The 20029-nt window shown below is 49.7% G+C and overlaps 2 protein-coding genes across 2 annotated transcripts in view; one reads left to right on the top strand and one right to left on the bottom strand.

Annotated features, from left to right (window-relative positions):
* Positions 1-20029, top strand: part of C26H7orf50 (chromosome 26 C7orf50 homolog) — a 157246-nt gene that overhangs the window by 42646 nt on the left and 94571 nt on the right. The window lies entirely within an intron of this gene.
* Positions 9604-11122, bottom strand: GPER1 (G protein-coupled estrogen receptor 1). The gene has a single exon (XM_058569439.1). The coding sequence runs from the start codon at positions 10817-10819 to the stop codon at positions 9701-9703; it is 1119 nt and encodes a 372-aa protein (XP_058425422.1). The 5' UTR covers positions 10820-11122; the 3' UTR covers positions 9604-9700.

The raw sequence follows: 20029 nt of genomic DNA on the forward strand, positions 1-20029 counted from the left end.
ATTAAAGTTATATGTGTAATATGAGTTGTGTGTTGTGGAAGTTTGTACTTTCTGAGGATTTAGTCTCCTTCCTAAGCTTCTTTTTATAGTTCTGTGTTCCCTGCAGATATTCTGAGGTTTGACGTTTGTTTCTTTAAACGTGATAAGCACAGTTAAGAGCTGTATTTTATATTCAACGTGTGTTTTACTATATCCTATATATATATATATCACTATATACATCCGCGTGCGTTTCACTCTGTGTCTGTTGTGTCTGCTGTTTTTATTATTAACATAGCTGCTTCTTTCCCTGTTCACCTGGCTGTCTGTGACTCTTCCTGGTCACTGCTTTTGAAAAATTGTGAATAGCTGTGTCTGAGGCCTGGGCTGGCTGTGTCCTCTCCAGGAAGCCTCTGTCGGCTCCTGCCAGTTGTCTGGGGTGCATGAATGAGGACCACCTCAAATCTCGTCCGAGGCTAGGGTCCTGGCCCCCCGGGCTCGTGGGTGTCCCACAACACCTCAGAGACTGGCTTCTTTTTGTTCCCCTGTCACAAAGCAGCCTTTTGTTCCTCAGCACCAAGGACATCTGTTCTCTAGTCTCCTGTAAATATGTGTGCACACATGCGTGCCTCATGTGTGTGTGCACACATGTGTATGTGTGTGCGCGCATACTCGAAGGTTGGGGTGAAGCTGATATGGGGGCTCAGGTCACCTGTACGTCAGGCGGCAGCCCCAGTGCAGCTCTTTTGGGCCTTAGCTCCCTGTGGGGAATAGTGTGGTGTGAACAGGTGCCCTCAGGACATTGGTGGCTTTGGCACTCAGTCACTTACCTCCTCTATTTCAGGCTTTCTTCCAGAAATCAGTCTGGGATTTCCCCTGTCCTTTCAGATTTTTCATGTGTTGCCTGATTGGCAGTTTCCGTTGTCGTCAGGGGTGAGTTGATCGGAATTCTCAGTGACCTCAGTGGCCTTTCTCATGGATTTTGGGTGTTGCTGAAACCAGGTCTTCATCTCAGGGAACATGCCGTGGCTGCTCTGGGAGAGAGTTCTGTAGTGTGACTTCAAGGACAAGACCTTCTGCTTTTAACCCTGTGGAGGAGCAGGCTCATCAATCATCGGCCTTCATTTCTGGGAAGTGAGAGGATGAGGCTAATGACTCGAGACAGCGGTCTGCTGTGGTTTTCTTCATTTCTGGGCGATTTACATTTTTGAGTCAGCAAAGAGAGATGCTGTATTGTTTGCTGAAAACTGGATGTTCTGAGCAGGCTGGTCTCGTGGGAGTGACGGCCACCTCCTTTTTTTGTTTGTTCTAAGAGTTTCTTGTGACTTCCCTGGAAGAGCCTGAGTCTCCTGTGGGACAGGGGGCTCACCTCAATTCTGGGTGACAGATGATAAGGAGACTGAGGCTTTGAGAAGGAGCCGTGGGGGTCTTCCTTCGTCCTCCGTCCATGTAACAAGCACTTACTGAAGGGGCGCTTCTGAAGAGCCCCCTGTTCCTGGCACCATGGGAACTAAGGATGGACACGGCACCGCCCATTCCTTCCAGGAGCTCAGGGGACAGTGGGGAAGGCAATACCAGAGGGGAGATGGGACCAGGAGGCAGAGGTGGACCAGTGCGTGTTAGGAGCAGTCCAGGAAGGGGGAGGAGGGAAGAGAGAAGGAGCAGGAACTTTGTGTAAAAAGTTATTCGTTCCACTGTGCTTTTTCCCTCTTAAGAGACCTCATATCAGTGGATGTTCGTATTCGGCTGAACCAGCCCCCTGCAGAGATTGGGGGACGCTGGCTTTTCTAATAATAACTGGAATACTTCCAGGACTTGCAACAGCTGATTTCTTCTGATAAGTTTTAGGTTGATTCCACCCCCCTGTAAAGGCTTAGAATTACCGTCAGGTTTTGGTGCACTTTTGTTCTGTGTTCCTTTGGCTTTTAAAACCCTTGTTCCCAGACGAGATCCCCCACCCACTGGACAATGGCAAAAATCAGATTAACTCAGAGCAGCTGACATTTTTCTGACGGCCCGGAACTGGGTGTCTGGAAGCTCGGCTGCAGCGGTGCACACAGGCTTGCCTGCCCGTGGGGTTGTGTATTGGCTCAGGGACCGTCGTTGGGTGCCGGGGCCTTTTATGGGGCTCTCCCAGGCCTCGTCTTCCTTGAAGCTGGTGCTGTGTGTCTCTGAGCCCCTTGAGAGCACTGCAGGGCCGCGCCGGGTTGATGGACGGTGCCACCCACTTCCCTGGACTCCTCCGTCTTCCGGCCCCAGAGCTGGTTCGCAGAGGGCCTACTGACTAGCCGTAGGCTGCAGCCGTCTGTGCAGGGGCTGCAGGTTGTGCCCGTGGGCACGCTGGGTGAGGGCACTCAGGAAAGCTCTTTGGACAGGAGGCTGAGGGCGCACTTGGTGAAGAGTGAGTGGCTGGGACGAGGTGGGTGTTTACAGGTGACACCGCCCCCTCCCTCCCTCCCTCCCTCCGGGTCTGGTGTAAGGTGAGCTGACTCCACACCCGCCAAAAACCCGGGAAGGCAAAGTGCGAATTAATCTGCAAACAGGCCTCAGTGGTGGCCTCCGAACGGAACGGTGCTCAGCAAGTATTTCTCAGCTGATCAGTCATTTCAAGAAGTGAGAACTTTTCTTCCCCAAGTCTCGGTTGATAAACACTGATGTAGAAGATGCAGCTAGAAACTTCAGATGTTCAGACATCTTATCTGAGCTGAGAGGACCTGCTGCTCACACCGGACAACAACATGTTTTGTTCACCTTCCGTCTCTGATGTTTTCCAGGAGGTACTTTATCACAAATATAAAATCAGCAGTGAAAAAGGGACATAAGAGCTTGAATAACCAAGGCCTTGTGTTCTGGAGTTCTGAGCAGATTGCCCCATTGACTGTCCCAGAGCAGTACAGAGTCAGTGAGATGATAGCTTATCGGCTTCCCTGCTACTCAGTTTCTGCTGCACGCGTCAGACAGTGATGCCTAGAAAGTCAGCCTCGGTGGATGATGACCGGGGGCTGCCGGACTTGACGGGGCCAGCCTGTGCAAGTCTCCTTGGCCCCCTATAACAGATCTTAGCAGGTGATGTAGCTGGCCTTTGTGGCTTTGTGAGGATCCCCAGGCATGGTTTAGTAAATCCAGCTTTCATTTTTACTGAAGTTCTTTTCCTCTGTTTTTAATTTACAAGCATATTAAAAGACACCCCAGATAATTAGTTTCCCACCATGGAAAAGAAAATAAAGCTTGAATTAGTAGGCAGTATGTAAGAAGAGAAAACTTTACTTTAATTAGAAGACTTACAATAAATGTTAGAGGATGGCTTGCAGAATTCCAGATGGCTTAAGCCTCCATTTTCAGGAAATGTTTGTGGCCCCTAATAAAATGCTCACCTGGTGGCGGGACCGTCTCCCCTTTGTGGGTAGAAACATTGTCAGATGGTGGCGTTGACTTCAGAGGTATTGACTGTTGTGTAGAGACGAGCATGCATCCAACCAGGGAAGGCTAACTGTATGGAAAAATGCCCCCGTGCCTGGGTGATTGTTTTATTTAACAACAGCTTTATTGAGATATAATTTACATACCATCAAGTCACCCTTTTAAGGTGTGTACTTCACTGGTGTTTAGTATATTCACAGAGTTGTAACCATCACTACTGTCTAATTTTAGAATATTTTCTTCACCCCCTAAAGGAACCCTGTACCCACTAGCAGTCACTCCCCATTCCGCCCTCCCCTTAGCCCCTGGCAGCTGCTTTCTGCCCTCTGTCTCTCTGGACTTGCCTACTCCAGGCATTTCATAGAAATAGAGTCATACAACGTGGTCCTTTCGTGACAGGCTTCTCTCACTCAGCGTCATGTTTTCAGGGTTCACCCATGGTCCAGCATGTCAGCACTTCATTCCCTTTTGTGGCTGAACACTGTTCCATTGTATGGATGTGCCACAGTTTCCTTCCACAGTCCATTCATCTGCTGGTGGACATGTGGGTTGTTTCCACCTATTGGCTGTTGTGTATCGTGCTGTTGAGCATTTGTGCACAAGTATCTGTTGGAACACCCGTTCCAGTTCTTTTCCATACTTAGGCGTGGAGTCGGCACTCCACACATTTGTTCCGTTGCTTTGACATTTGTGTGCATGCTCGCACTCAGGCTCCATCTTTCTGCGTGTATCTCCCCCGACCACGCATACTATGATGTGCATTTCCTTATGGTGAGAGCAGTATTTCACATAACCACAGGACAGTTCTCAGTCTCAGGAAACTGAGCAGTGACGTGATGCCTTAGTCCACCCAGGTGTTCCACTTCTGTCAGTTGACCCCAGAACACCTTGTGGCATTTTTTCCTCCTGGCAGATCATCCTGTCAGGATCACATATTGTATTTAGTTGCTGTATCTTTCTACCCCTCTTAATTTGGAACCCTTCTCTGCCTTCGTTTGTCTTTACGACATTGACGTTTTGGATGAATGCCCTGTCCCTATTTTGGATTTTCTATTTCCCCCATTAGATTCAGGTTGCTATCCGGATGAGGACATGGAGATGCATGCCCTCCTCTGGGTCCACGTCTGGAGTGGGCTCATTGTAAGTACCCTGGTAGGGCTGTCCCATCTCTCTGCTGTGTGGTTACTGTCCCCCCTGCATTAAAGCAGTCGGTGGGGGGACACAGAGGCCCTGCACATGTCTTGCTTCTTGCCAGGTGTCTCCTGGTGTAGGCTGCGTTATGGATTCCTGCCGGCCCCAGTCTTCACTGTGATGTTGCAGAATGACGATTCCCCACTCCAGCACTCCCCACCCCCCACCCCCCCGTTACCAGTCAGCAATTGGCATTTTGCTATAAGCAAGAATCCTGCCCATCCATCCATCCATTCATTCACTCATTCATTCATTCCTGTGAGTTATTGTATTTTATTTATTTCATTGTTTTATTTAAATTATATTTACATCTGTTTATTATTGAAATAGACTCATAGATTCTTATTTTTCAATAGTTTATAATTATTTACTCTTCCTAATTATCTTGGTGCTCAAAGTGCCCCAGATATGGCCAGTGTGAACCCTTCAGGTGGGTCCCTGTGTCGTTTTGATGTGACCCTGTCATTTTCTTGAAGCTTTTCTTACCTTCTGGCAGAAGACCACATTCCAAGGCTCATCTTGTACCTTCCTGCCCCGGCCCAACTCAGCTGTTTCTCCAAGGAGCCTGGTTCCTTTTTGAGGGTGAGGGTGTTAGAGACCGAGGTCTGGACGCCAGATGGGCACCCAGCCCTTCAGGTCTTCTAGCCCTTTAGAGCAGAGCTGGGGAATATATACATAGGTGTGTTTGTGTCTGCTTATACACAAACACTCCATACAGATGCATACTCACTGTGCGTGCACGTTCATACGTGCTCACACCCAAGACACATACACATCCATGTACATGTGTGCATGCCTGTACATGTTCTTATTTTAGAAATCTTGGGTTTCACAGATACTTCCAGTCCAGTCCATTCCCACAGGGTTCTCCTTACCTGCCCTTCTCCCTGCCTTATTTGCATCTCCCTCTTCCACTCCGAGAAATCTGGCTTTAAGAACATCCACACATTTACTAATGTGCTCAATTCTTGGTCTTTTGCATTATTTATTTATTTATTTTTTGTTTATTATTTTTTTGAGGAAGATTGGCCCTGAGCCAATCTGTTGTCAATCTTCCTCTTTTTCTTTTTTCTCCCCAAAGCCCCAGTACCTAGTTGTATATCCTAGTTGTAGGTCCTTCTAGTTCTTCTATGTGGCACGCCGCTTCAGTATGGCTTGATGAGCGGTGAGTAGGTCTGTGCCCAGGATCCGGACTGGTGAACCCTGGGCTGCCAAAGCGGAATGCGCAAGCTTAACCGCTTTGCCGCCGGGCCAGCCCCTGTAGTACATTTAAAATAGTTTCAGAACTGCTTCTCCCATTCCATGCAAAAAGCAGCCTCCTGAGGAGGTTTGTATGTGGTTCTCTCCCCAGCCCACTTCTGAGATGGAAGGTATGTACACAAATAAGGTTTTCATGGACTGAACACTGCCACTTCTCACCGAGGGGGCTATGGGGGGATGGGGGGGTGCTGCGTCACTCTCCTCATCAAGAGAGAATTGTGAGGCACACAGACAATTATGATGTCCGGTGCTGACACCAGTGGTTTTCGTGTGCTCACAGCTCTGCACATTTGAGCTGTTGGTGGGTTTACAGAGCACTGGTGCAGGGAGGGATGGGTGACCGGGAGAAAGCAGGCAGTCGAGCGCTCTGATCTTATCTGTGGTCTTCCTGCCAAAATAATCAGATCGGCCTTGGCTCTCAGACGAGTGCTTCTGCGAGGGCGTGCATTTGGATGGGCTGGGCAGGCTGTCCGCAGGGCCCAGCGGGGCTTGTGATCTTGGCACTCTGTCTCCCAGACAGGACCTCTAGGGTCTTGTGGTCAAAAGAGACTTCAGAGGCCACCTGGTCAACCTCTGGCTCAGTAAGAATCCTTTTCTGTTATGGTAGGACCTCTGCCTTGCCCTTGCCCTTTTAGCGGCCCTGGGGCTAGGCTGAGGCGTGTCTGACCCGCAGAGCAGTTCTGCCACCAGATTTACAGATCAGGAAATAGGCTTTGAGAAGTTAGAGGCAGGAGCCGTATTCCAGCCCTGTTTGACCTGTGCCTGGGGCAAGTGCCAACTGCAAAAGACCTTGCAGTGAGGAGGCTCAGAAGCAGGGGTGGCTACTAGCACACGGTCTGCAAGCTTCCAGAGCGCGTCTGCCGTGTGCAAGGAGAGGCTTGTTCTGTGTGACCTGAGACGTAGACCCAGGACCCCTGGATGGAAGTTCCCTCCACTGTAGCCCAGGGAAGGGCTCATGCAAGTCCCAGCTGGCCACGTGGAGGCTGCCTTGGAGGTACAAGGTCCCTGTCCTTGATGGGTGCTTTGGGGTTTGGTCAGATGCAATTCCCACCTGGAGGTCCTTGAGGGGAGTCTCCATCCTGCCTCCCCTGACGTCCTGATGCACCTTTGGATCAGGCCTGTGACCTGGATTGACCTCTTGGTGCTCACAGCACCCTGGATTCACGTGGTTTCTGCATGGTTTGCTTTCTTCTGTTAGATACCGGGGTTGCCAAGGGCTGTAGAGGAAGGGACATGGGCTTTGGAGACGGACTCACTTCCTGGCTATGTCATTGCCATTTCAGATTCTGAGCAGTTACAGACTCTTATGACTTCAGTCTCTTTGAGTAACGGGGACAGTGTGTACCTCATGGGTTTATTGGAAGGATCAGAGACAAGGCCTTATGCTCATACAGTGTCTGTCTCCCCACTCCACCCATCCCTGTAAAAGCTAAAAGTTAAACATTCTGGGTCTCTAATCTCTGCATATTATTTTTCCCCCGCAAAGCCCCAGTGGATAGTTGTATGTCATAGCTGCACATCTTTCTAGTTGCTGTATGTGGGACGCAGCCTCAGCATGGTCGGAGAAGCGGTGCGTCGGTGCGTACCCAGGATCCGAACCCGGGCCTCCAGCAGTGGAGCGCGCGCACTTAACCACTAAGCCACGGGGCCGGCCCTCTAATCTCTGCATATTTTTAAAGCATCTCTCCATCACCGCTTTTCAAGCTAGGACAAGAATGATGAATGCATTAGATGAATCCCTTGCGCATAGTTAGATCTCAATGCTGGAGCTCCAGTCTAGGCCTGCGTTCTGCAATTTGGAGTTGCCAACACTGAGGTCAAAAGGAGAACTTAGTAACAAGCATTCATCTTGCAAAATATCCCCTGTCGGGTTACGCAGGCTGCAGTGCTGAGGCCATCCCGAGGAGCAGCACTCGGGAGAAGGGGAGAGCCATTTCAATGGGGGACTCAGAGGATGTGGAAGGGAAAAGCATCTTTTACAAGATGGCGGCTCTACCTTTGTAGACCTGCTGACTTACGGGAGGTTCTGGAGAGGTAGAGGGAAGGACTCTCTTCCCAGGAAGGTACTCTGGCATCTAAATCACGCACTCGCCCTCACTTCAGCTGGAGGGTAGGTGCTCTGTGGGACAGTGCCACAAGCGAGCCCTGTCCAGCCACCCGTGTGATTTTCCTCCAACAAGGAACTAGCCTAGTAGTGGGGTGTAGGGGGACATCTGTTAGTTGTGTTATTCTTAGAATTGGGACGTTTATGTAGAAAGTGAGTCTTAAGACTTGAACCGCTGGCGATGGCACTTCTGCAAGTTCACGGTTTGGTAAATGCACATATTTACTTGGGACACGTACTGCCTTTCTTGGAGATTTGCACCCATAAAAAACTATTAAAACTAAAAATGATTCGTTTCTCTGTGACCTAAACATTATCTCGTCTTCTCCTTCAGGAATCCCTGCTCGTGTGAACACCCTCGAGGGCCTCGCCCAGGGCAGCCGGGTCCTATTCTGGTTGCACTTCTGGGAGGGTGGCCCATTGAGCAGAGTGGGTGGGGCGGGAGGAGTGGGAGCCGACTTAGATGGGGCTTCTGCCTGCTTCAGAGTTGCACAGGGAGCCTCCCAGCCAGCTGCCTCGTGAGTGCTTTGAGCTACTGCAGACACCATGGCTTATCCTGACAACGTAGAACCTTCTAGAAAAGCGAGGGTATATGGTGCATTTGCAATAAAACTTATCTTGGAACCCAGAGATTATGCAGCAGAAGTGGCAGACCTCCTAGAGATGCCAGGTTATGTCCAGGTGGCTGGACTTAGACGCTGGCCTCATCGTAGAGTTCTCTGCAGGGTGAGTGAGCCTTGTGACACTGGGGGTATATTTTTTCTTTGTGAGGATGGAGCGATTCTGCTGCTGAGGCTCTGAGAGCCCCGCTACCCAACCCCCCGCCCTTAAGGAACTACTTAGAGAATTTAGAAGAATCAGCACATGACTATATTTTATTGACAAAACTGAACACTCTCAGCAGTCATTAGTTTTTCTTTTCTTACATTGTACTGAGAATTGTTTACACTGTCATCATCATTGTTCCCACTATCATTTTGTAGAGGCAAACTCTTTACCGCACATGGAGTGTTTCATTGTGGCATCCTGCTGAGCTGCCCTCCCACAGGCTCATTCCATGTTAACGTAGGCGCGGAGATAATTGTAAACGCAAGAGATCAGTGTCTGAGCGACAGGTGGGTCTTTCATTGGAGAAGAGCCCTTGTGACTAAGGCAGCCTGAGTGCGCAGGTGTCACTCACCAGGTGTCAGCCAGGTGGCCATTCTGAGAGGTGAAGAATGCGCAAATGCACAGGAGAAGCTTCTCCTCTTTACCTCATGGTGCATTTGTTGGCTTGCACAAGGAAAGTATCAACCACAGATGTGGAGCACGTACCACAACATCCAGTTCAGGTCAGTTGAGCATATTCTGACTCCAGACTTCATTTTTCCCAGAGATGGCAGATCTACCTTGAAACTAAGATACTTCATTCCAAGCGCCCCCCCTCCTCTTTGCTTCCATTGGCCAACGTCAGAACCGTCTGCTGCTGCGGGGTACAGTGTGTGCAGAGAGGGGGAAGAGCGCCACGCTGGTCCTGTGCCCCATCCCGTCAGTCCATGACCTGCGTCTTGACATGGATGGATGTGTGAGCCATGCAAAATCAAGGTGGTTTGTAGTGAGGGCACCTCAGAGCCCCACGTGTGACCACAGCTGAGGCCTGGTGAGTTCATGGCCTGTTCTGACCACGGCTCCAGGCCCTGTCTCCCACCTCGCACCAGGGCCGTCCTGTGAGTGACACAAGGTTCGGTCTCTGCCAGTGCAGCTCAGTTATCTCGAGACCGCACTGCTGAACTTCACCTCCGACTGTTCAGTGCTGTCTGGAATGACTGCTTTTAGGGCAGCATGACAGAAGCGATTCAGAGCCGACATGTTGGTTTTCTGCTCAATATACAGCCTCAGTTTGTCCCTAAAGGTCTCCCCGAGAAAGCTGTAGATGAGGGGGTTCAGGCAGCTGTTGGAGAAAGCCGCGAGGTTGACGATGTGGCCAGTTAAGGGGTAGGCGTGGCGGAAGGACTGTGTGCAGGGTGCGGCCCCCGGCTGCGTCCGCTGCAGGAGGTGGACACTGATGAAGACGTTCTCCGGCAGCCAGCAGATGAAGAAGACGAGGACCACTGCGAAGATCATCCGGAGGGCTTTCTGCCTGCGGGGACGCAAGCCTCGGTGCCTGTGAGCCTTGACGAGAACCCGGACGATGAGCGAATAGCAGAGACCGATGATGGCGAAGGGGATGATGAACCCCAGGGTGACCTCAAGCCACTGGATCTCCTTGACGTCTGCAAAGCAGAAGCAGACCTCCTCGGTGTGCTGCAGGTGGACAGCGGTGAAGGGCACAAGGGTGGCAGAGACAGAGGCCATCCAGATGAGGCCGCAGCTCAGCCTGGCGTGCTGCTTTGTGCGGAAGAGGCTGCAGCGCATGGCCTTGGCCAGGGCAATGTACCGGTCAAAGCTCATCCATGTGAGGAAGAAGATGCTGCTGTACATGTTGATCTGCAGGAAGAGGGACATGAAGGTGCACAGCACGGTGATGTCGTAGTACTGCTCGTCCAGGTTGAACACCTCGATCAGGGAGTCGGCCACCAGGATGAGGTCTGCCGCTGCCAGGTTGATGAAGTACAAGTCGGGGATTGTCATTTTTTCCCGAAAGCTGATGTTCACCACCAGTATCAGGATGTTCCCCACGAAGCCAATGGGGAAGAGGAAGATGGTGTAGAGGCAGGAGAGAAAAAGCCCGATCACGTACTGCTGGTGCTCGGAGAGCTCGCCCGTCTGGTTCGCTGGGACAGCGCCAGCAAGCGCGTGGGACAGGTTGAGCTCTAGGGAAGTGCTGTTGTAGGTGCCTGGGTATGTCTCCATGCCAAAGACGGGCGCCTGAGAAGTCACACCCATGTCTCCACAATGTGCCACTTTCAAGATTTGCCGCAAGGCTCACAGAAGTCTGTTTTAAACAATAAATCCATCTTTAGAAAGAGAGGTGCTGCTCCTTGCGGTGAGCTAGACATTTGTAAAATCAGGACTCGTCACAAGTAGCACTTGTGGCAATTTGGGTTTGTTTTGCAGAAAGTTGAGCAAACAGATGAAGTCATCGATGTCTGCATCCAGAGCAGCACCTTGTGCGCGCTTCTGCCGGCCCTCTCTTGTGGGCACCAGCCACTGTGTTCACCACTGTGCCTGATGCTTCCCCTACGTGGGCACCTGGGAGGAGCAGAGAGAAGAGGGTTAAGGCTTTAAGGCTTTCCAATGAGGCTGGAAGCCTTGGCCGATGGCTGTACTTACGGGTGTAGCAGAGGGTGAAGGGAAGGCCAGGACTTGAGGTCTGATCATCTTGGAGAGATAGTTGTCACCAGGCTGAAGGGGAAGAATTAAATGCACACAGTGCCTGTTTCCTTTCCCACAGGCTCTCCTAGGGTTGGGGCCTGGACAGTGAGTCATCCTCATAGGCAGTGGATGCCTTTTTTTTTTTTAACAGTCAAATAGCAGGCTTACAAAGTTACATGGATATTGGGATGGAAATCTTAGGAAACTACTATTTGTCAGCAGAAGAAATAAAATTTATTTCAGCAGCTGTTGGAAAGAGAAATAAGATGGGAAGGGAAAAAACCAGCTTTTTTGAAAGATAGTGAATCCAGGGCCGGCCCCGTGGCTTAGCAGTTAAGTGCGCGCGCTCCACTACTGGCAGCCCGAGTTCGGATCCTGGGCGCGCACCGACACACCACTTCTCCAGCCATGCTGAGGCCGCGTCCCACATACAGCAACTAGAAGGATGTGCAACTATGACATACAACTATCTACTGGGGCTTTAGGGGGGAAAAAAAAAAAAGGAGGAGGACTGGCAATAGATGTTAGCTCAGAGCCGGTCTTCCTCAGCAAAAAGAGGAGGATTAGCACGGATGTTAGCTCAGGGCTGATCTTCCTCACAAAAAAAAAAGAAGAAAGAAAGAAAGATAGTGAATTCAGAACACTTTGTGGAAATTGGAGCAGAATCTTTTCTCATAATAAAATAGGTAAAAGAAATCGAGCTTTCTTGCTAATCATAAGTTTGGGTGCCGAAAATAAAACTTTTTTTGGTAGTATGGAATGAGAGAGAGAGAGAAAGTAAGGAATAAAAATGGTAATTGATTTAGGAAATATTTAAATTTTATTCAGTGTTCTGATATATTACTGTAAAACCTAATATATTTTTGTAATGCTGTTTGTAATCTAGAAACTTGGTAACCTAGAAACTGGGTAAAGAAAATCTCTTGGAGACTTTTGCTTCTGACAGGGCTGGCGTACATGGCCGTTCACCTACAACGTGGCTCGTCAACTTGGCTTAAAGTAGGGCTTCTAGTTATTTGCTTCATTTCACTGTGGTCCCTAGAAGTTCTCTGTGGACTCAACCAGGGGACTTTGGGCAGTGTCTGCGACATTTGGGTTGTCACAGCTGGGGAGGGGTGCTTCTGGCATCGAGTGGATGGAGCCCCGGGGTGCTGCTCAACATTCGTACAGTGCACAAGATGGCCCCACCCCAGAGAAAGATCCAGCCCCAATGTCAGTGGTGCTGGGGGTTGAGAAACCCGGAGTAAACCGACTTGTCACATTAAAATGGATTTGAATTGTTTTTCTTTTAAGAGTTGTCATTTTACTTTATGAGATCATTAGGAATCATTTTTGAAGTGTTGCCAAACCAGACCAGACATTTATTGACTTATTGCTTGAAAATACTGCTTTAAAAAAAAAGAAAAAGAAAAAGTGAATCATAGCCTTGGTGTCAGTTATTATTTTAAAAGTATTCAGTACCCTTTGCTTAGCTGGGGTTGATAAATTAGATCTTATTAGTTATTTTGCATTCTTTATTCATCTTTAGTAGATAATACCAATTGGACCACATAAATGTCATTGTTTTCAGATTCTATCTATAATGTTTCAAGCCTCTGTATTTAATTTATTTGTAAAGATGGCTCAGACTATTTGGTTTGCTCTTTGTGGAAATTTTGGAAAGTTTTAGACTGCCTTTTTAGAGGAAAACTTACAGACGAGTGGAACCTGAAACATACCCTTGCTCTCTTCCCTGCGTCTGCTAAGACAGACTGTGTGGGAGCTTTTCAGAATGAGTCCTTCACTCGTTCCCGTGTAAATGGAGTCTTTGATCCTTGACAAACACTGTTATTTTCATAATGGTCTAATGAAAAGATACAGGAACTTAGTATGAAATTTACTATACTACTGAACAGTATCCTCATAAAAGTTGGCCATATAAATATAAAGATGAGCATTGAACAGTTTGATATCGTTTTGTTTCAAATTTCCACTGCTTGTCCAGATCTAGAAAAATAAGACCATGTTTTTGTCACATCTATCAGACATGTATCTTTGTAAAGGAATATTAATCCACCAATTACTTTTGGGATTGGGCAAGTGTTTTCATTGAAAGAGCAACGGCAGTGCCGTACGGGAAGACAGAGCTGGGGTAATCTTATTTTCTTGAAGTGAGACAGATCCTTGCTTGAACACAATACGACAGAATACCGGATAATATTATTTTCGGCATGTGTTATAAAAAGAACCTTTGTGTGAAGCCTTCCTTACTGTAGTCTCATTGAGATTGTCAGCGTAACGTTTGGGTGTCTCACGTGGAGAGTGGTTCCTGCCTCGAATTTCAGAGCCACAGTGCCCCTCTCCCCAGAGGGGGCCCTTGTTTACCCACGTCTGCATCTAGCTGTTCAGCATAACATGCTGCACCTTAGGCTAGACCACCAAGCCTGGTCTGCCAGGTCTAGGCTCCGTTGTGCCACTGACCCAAACGCAGAATCAGGAACCCAGGACAGACTTACCTGTGCCGCAGCTGGCCACCCGGACTTGGTCTTGCTTCTGAGCAGACCCTTCTCCTGTCCCTCGGAGGGCTCCTCAGCCAGCCTCAGGAGTGTGCTCATGGCTGGCTGCAGGTGCGGCTGAAACCTTCCCGTGGGTGGTAGTGATTCTGGGCCTCAACCCGTGGAAGGGTGCCGGAGCAGTGGTGGAAGCAGAGACCTGGCAGGCAAGGCTGCCCTGCCAGAGTGCCTGTCATTGTGGCTGACAGACAGCCGAGGGCAAGTTGCCCAGCAGCCAGCAGGCTTTATAGGCGTCCAGGGCCGCTCATTCGCTCTGGACTGCGCTGGGCGGCCTCCTTACAAGGCCGGCGTTAACCCTTTTTTTGCTGGCCTTTTTCTCCCACACTATGGCAGTGAGCTCGGTCCCACCAAACCCTTTTATCCAAGCTTCCAATTTAACTGCTCTTCTTCACCCACTGATAGAATTTGTTTTTAAGTTTGAAGGAATTGTAAATAGGTCTTGTTTATCTTTTAGATAATAACCTATCATGTGTTGAAACTTAAATATTCTGGCTTGTTTTAGCATCTGACTGGCTTTAAAACTAAACACTAAATTTCCTAAATTTAGAGAGTAGCATGTGAATTATACAGAGAGAATTCAACTGAGGAATTTCACACAGACATTTGTAGAAAGAAATGTAAGCCCAAGAAATAGCAGGTATCTTTGGCAAGTAGATTGGGAAGTGGAGTCGTTTTTCTGCTCTCAGTGGTAGCACGTCTCAGCTCTGCCCTCTCCTGGCTCCTGAACCCACCAGAGCACCTGTCTTGCAGGTGTTGGTGACTGACCGGAGGCCCTCCTTCTCGCCATGGCCTCCGCGCTCTCCTGTGCCTGGCCTCCTGCCCTGCCCTTGTGCAGTTGGGATGAACTTCCTCCCCAGTGCCCAGTGCCGGCCGCCCAAGCGCCCCACCTGCTGGTGGCTGTAGTTTCACCATCAGCTTGGACAGAGGCTTGGTAGAGCCACCTGGTGAGGGCCTAAGACAGCCCCAGACTGCAGTTCAGGTGTGTGAGGTCTGCAGGGCCGCGGTGCCTGGGCTGCTCACACCAAGTTGTGGGGTGTTTATAAACATCACAGTTTAATGGATCACATATTTTTCTCTTGGTGTCTTTTTTCCTCTTAATTTTCTGAAGCTGTGAGGTTGAACTCTGAGTGATCTTTTGTACTGCCACGTATGGATAAAGCGGATTGCTGCCACGTTGGCACCAGAGGCTGGCATGAGCTCTTCCCGGAGGAGAAAGGCTCGTTCCAGGCTTGAAACGGGGCGTCTGGTGGGACGAGGGCGTGTCCGGCACCGGGTGCACCTCGGGTTACCTTTGCTCCAGGCAACCGGTGCAGTTTCCTGCGAGCTTCCTGTTTTGTCATGAGCCTGTGGGCGAGTTTGAGGGCGTTCTGAGTGATAATAATTTAACATCTTTCAGATACATGTTTTGGGAAATATACACGTATTTTTCAGCAGAGAATACTGCTGTTAAATTTTTTGTGGAAAAATACTAACATTCAGGGTTCTTTCCAGCTGTAGAATCCAGACATGATTCTAATATGTTAGCTTCTTAAAATTTTGAATGACTTGACAACATAAATGAGGCTGATTTGATTTTAGACGTATTTTTGGCTAGCTGCAAACTCAGGATGGTTTCAGTACTAAAAATGCCTGAGACACCATTTTGAAAGAAATGAGTCATGAGAAAGTGCAACTTCCTCTTGAGTTAAATAAATAAATAAAAATAAAAATCCAAACCTTGGAATAGCCAAAACATGTCACTTAAAAATAGCCGCTCCCTGCTCGCGCAGACTCGTGGTCTGCAGTCCGAGCCCTCCCCGGGGTGGGTGAGGAAGAGCTGGCAGCGGCTCCCGGGCACGGCACTGGCTACACCTGTGCATTTTCCGCTGGGTTCGATCTGGGACAGCTGGTCCTGTGGCTGATGTGCCGATTTTGTGCTTAAGGCTTAGTATCAGAGCTGATTGGGGCTGCAGGGTCGTGGGGCCCCACCATCTCAGTAGAGCCCTGGGGGGTTAAGTAACTTGTCAACCCTCACGCGACTAGTTAGTGTAAAGGACAGGACTCCACTTTAGAAATTTCAGTCCACTGAACCATAGTTCATGTTTGTGTGGGTGGGGGATGAGATGATCTTGTAGAAGCTTCTGTAAGGGATAAAGACCTGTTTTAAAATCCAGCCTTTAATGAGTGCTTGCTCTATGCTAGGCCGTGTGCCAGGTGTTACATCTGCTGTCTCAGATCTTCCTCAGTGGGACCCCTGGCAGGTAGAGGCTGCTGTCACCCCCATTTCACTGATGAGAAAGCTGAGCTCAGAGAATCTCACCAAGGCCTCAGAGCCGGGACTTGGCCTGTTCGGACCAACTGAAGCCAGGGTTCTAGTCATACTGAGCGCTTCCCACGTTAACAGTTATCTTATAACGTACTTGCCTTGGGGTTGAATTTGATTTCTTTACAGATTTTTCTGTCCATCCCCAGGATAGGGTAAATGGAGGGATCTTCAGAGGGATCCCATCTGACCAACTTTCATCTGTTAAATGTGCAGATGCAGCCCAGTGTTGGCCGATGGCGAGAACAGACGTGCCAATAAAACAAGGAAGCCGCCCGAGTGAAGGCCACACAGGAGACCCCTCACCCCCACCCCGCCCCTCCCACACAGCTGAGTCCTCGTAGTGAGAAGCCCGCACGCCCGGCTTGTGCTTCCCTGGCGTCCCTCGTTCACCAGTAGTATGGGAGCTTCTCTCTGTTTTTGCCTCTTTTTCTCTTCCTCCCTCCCACCCCAGCTCTCTTCTGTGGCATAAGATTGCCCCGCCGCTTCCGCAGGTCACCAGTAGGGTGAGGGTGTTGTCGCTGGGTCCTCCTCTCCTCTCCAGTGTAGGGAGCCCTGGGGTGAGAGCTGTGCCCCTGTGGCAACAAGCCCAGTCTTCACTTTGCTAGGTTCCAGGTTCTCCCTCCATAATTGGCTGCTGTGTGTTCCTGGGCAGTTCATTCCACCTGTCTGAGCCTCTGCATTTGTCTGTAAAGTGGGGGTGCATGGGGTTGTTGTGTTTATGGAGCCCGATGACGTGTGTAGAGTGCCTGGCACGTTGGGCGTTCTGTAAAATACCTCTCATCCCTCTGCTTTCCTGGGGCGGGGCTTTCTCTTCCCACCTTCGTGTGCTGCCCTTCAGCAGGAGGCTCTAATTTAAGAATTGACTGTGAGCAGAGTCATCTGCCTGAGACAAATCCCAGGCAGTTGGGCTCCTGTGTTTTCTTTGGGTGCGTACCAGGAAGAGAGCATATCAGTGCAAAGTGTTTATAGGATTGTTTGCAGGATTCGGTTTACAGTTGAGACCTCCAGCTTTGTGAGTGAGAAGTTTTAGGGTCAGTCTGTGTTGGCAAGCACAGCCCAGCACAGTGCTCATGAAAGCGGAAGAGGGGAACAGCACTCTTGGAGAACTGTGCCCTTGGGTGTTACCACTCCTTCAGGGGTGACACCTCAGGTACAGCATTTTGTGCATTTTCTCTGATTATCCAAAGTTAGGGGAAGCAGAGAGCTCCTTCCCATGCCTGGAGGATATTGTTTGTGTGTGACACTTACAATCCTCACGACAACCCTGAGCATCAAGGCAAGTGCCACCTTTTATGAAGAAAGAGGCCAGGCCCAGAGGGGTGAGAGAGGACTTGATGAGGTCACGTGGCAGAGCCAGGACACGAACTCTGGTCGGCTGGATTTCTGCACATGCTTAGTTTGGGAAGTCTGTGACTGCCCCCAGACAGATGGTCCTGCACCCTCTCAGTCTGTTGCTGGCTGGCCGAAGAAGGCTTGTGCTATTAGGACATATTGCAGACCCACAGTGAGTCTCATGGTTTCTTCAGAATCACCCAGGATAATGGCCTGACCCAGGCCAAGTGTGGAGCCTTAAATTCTGGGCGTGTGTGTGTTGTGCCTGGAAGCCAGCCCGGTGAGGGGAAGGGCAACCACCTGGTGCTTCCTTCCCTTTGAGCTTGGCTCTCCAGACCCAGCCCTGAGCCTGTGCTGCTGGAAGTGAAAGCTTCTCAGCACAGTTGTCATGGCCCTGTTTGTCATTACGAGTCAATGAGATCCCAACCACAGTCCCGTGCGTGTGCAGATGTGTGTGTACAGACTGTAGCGTGGTGAACAGATGCTGTCTCCATTGTCTGAGGCTGTTTCCTAGAGAAATTCAGTGGGTCTCCTGCAGCCCCATCGTACAGCTTTTTCCCTTATGGAAAGGGATTTAAGTGTTCAGAGTTGACCGCGCCATGTCAGCCCTCCAGCATTCGATGCACGCTCACTCTCACTCACCCTGGGGGTATTTATGACACCATAAAGGAGCAGTCCTTGGGGTTTCGTGGGTGTTGACTTTTTGGACAGCTGGGCTCCTCTTAGCTGTTGCCAGAAGCTTTCCGGACATTTCCTCTGATTCTTTGAGAGTGATGTGCCAATGGCAACCAGAACGCCGTGCGTGTGGCTAACAGAAGTGCAAACGCATGGCGCACACCAAGTTCTGCCCGCAGGTGGGGCCATCAAGTTCCCAGGGGGTGTTTATGGGTGGAATGTTCTAGAATACCAGGCTGAAGACCCGGGTCCTTGTCCCAGCCTCGCCTTAAGTGATTCCCAAGCTGTGTCTTCAGGGAGAGGTGAGGAGCCACATTAAGTGGCGTCTCCCTCCCTCTCTTCCTCTGGTCAATTCTGATTTGTCTTTTTAAAGTTCAGCTTTCATGTATGCTTTCTTCTGGATTAAAATATTCTCCCGCTGCTAGAAGCCACAGACCTGCATGTTCTCTTAGTTCTCTGTTGGCTCGAGATCTTCCTCTTGGCTCTGTCCTTGGAAAGCTCCTGTTCTCAGTGTGTCCAGACTGTCCTAGGATGCGGGGTAGATGGACGACACTCATGTGGTACATCTGGCAGCAGCCCTGGCCTCACAGGGCCTACCGTGGGGCCTACCTCAGGGACTACCACGAGGCCTACTGCAGGGGCCGCTGCAGGGCCTACTGTGGGGGCTACGGTGGGGCCTACCTCAGGACTACCACGGGGCCTACTGCAGAGGCTATGGTGGGGCCTACTGCAGAGCCTGCCTCAGGGGCTACCGTGGGGCTACCACAAGGCCTACCTTAGGGGCTACCACAGGCCACTATCCCAGAGCCTACTGCAGGGGCCAGTGGGTGGGGTCGGGAGACCTTGTTCTAGCAGTTGGATTTCCTCACGCTTCCACTCTGGTCAGAGCATGGCCTGTTAATGTCTCATATGTTGGGCCCCTTTATAGGCTTTTGTTTAAAGAAAGGATCCTACTGCTGAAAAAAAAAATTTGAGAACCACCAATTTACATTCTTGTGGTTGAGTTTCTAAAATTATTTCTTGAGCTGAAATACTTAGAAACTCAGTGGGATCAAATTCTCTAGGCTCATCCTGCATGTTTGCTGTTCCAGTCCTGGAGTCAGCCATTTCTCCAGGGAGCCCTGAGCACACATGAACTTTTAATCACTTCATGTAGTTCTGAAGCTAACAAGCCGTTGGCATCTACTATTGTGTATTTATAAATTAATTTAGTTTCTTCCACTTGTGGCCATGCATGAGTAACGTAAGGGAACTTGTGGTATCCATGAACCACTGGATAAAATGTAGGAAACAACAGTTTTCAGACATGGGGACAATAGGTGGAGCAGAACTTTGACCTCCAAGAGAAGGAACAACAACGGTGTGCCACCCTGGCTCCTGTCTGGAGGCAGTAGGAGTTCCAAGCAGCACAGGATGATGTGGCCACGTTGAGGGGATGGAGACTGGGTTTCTGGAAGGCTGAGGGAGCTGGAATTGGCAAGGTACAGTACTGGAGAGGAGGAAGCCACAGTGAGAAAGAGCTCTGAGGTCTGGGTAGCAGTCCCCTGAAATCTTTGGCTGAATCTGTGCATGCATAGTGTGAGAATTCTCAAGGCCAAACTGAGAACAACTGCAGGCTGGCTGTAAGCTAAACAACTCCCAGAGCTTACGTGGGGCTGATCGGTGTCCCAATTCCACCCAGACTACAGAGACATCTTTGAACATTTATGACAACGAGTAGAGACCCCAGCATGGGACCCCTGAGTATTTGGGCTACTCCTGACTCTGACTAACAAAGCTAAAAAACAACTCTCCAGAGAATCCTGCTGATCTGTAAGTAAGAACCTGTCTGCCAGAGTAAACTTCAATACCCTTGAAAAGACAATAAAATACACTCAACAAAGAAAATTCACAATGTCCAGCATCTAATAAAAAATT

This window comes from Diceros bicornis, chromosome 26 (genome assembly GCF_020826845.1).
Source record: "Diceros bicornis minor isolate mBicDic1 chromosome 26, mDicBic1.mat.cur, whole genome shotgun sequence".
Lineage (NCBI taxonomy): Eukaryota > Metazoa > Chordata > Mammalia > Perissodactyla > Rhinocerotidae > Diceros > Diceros bicornis.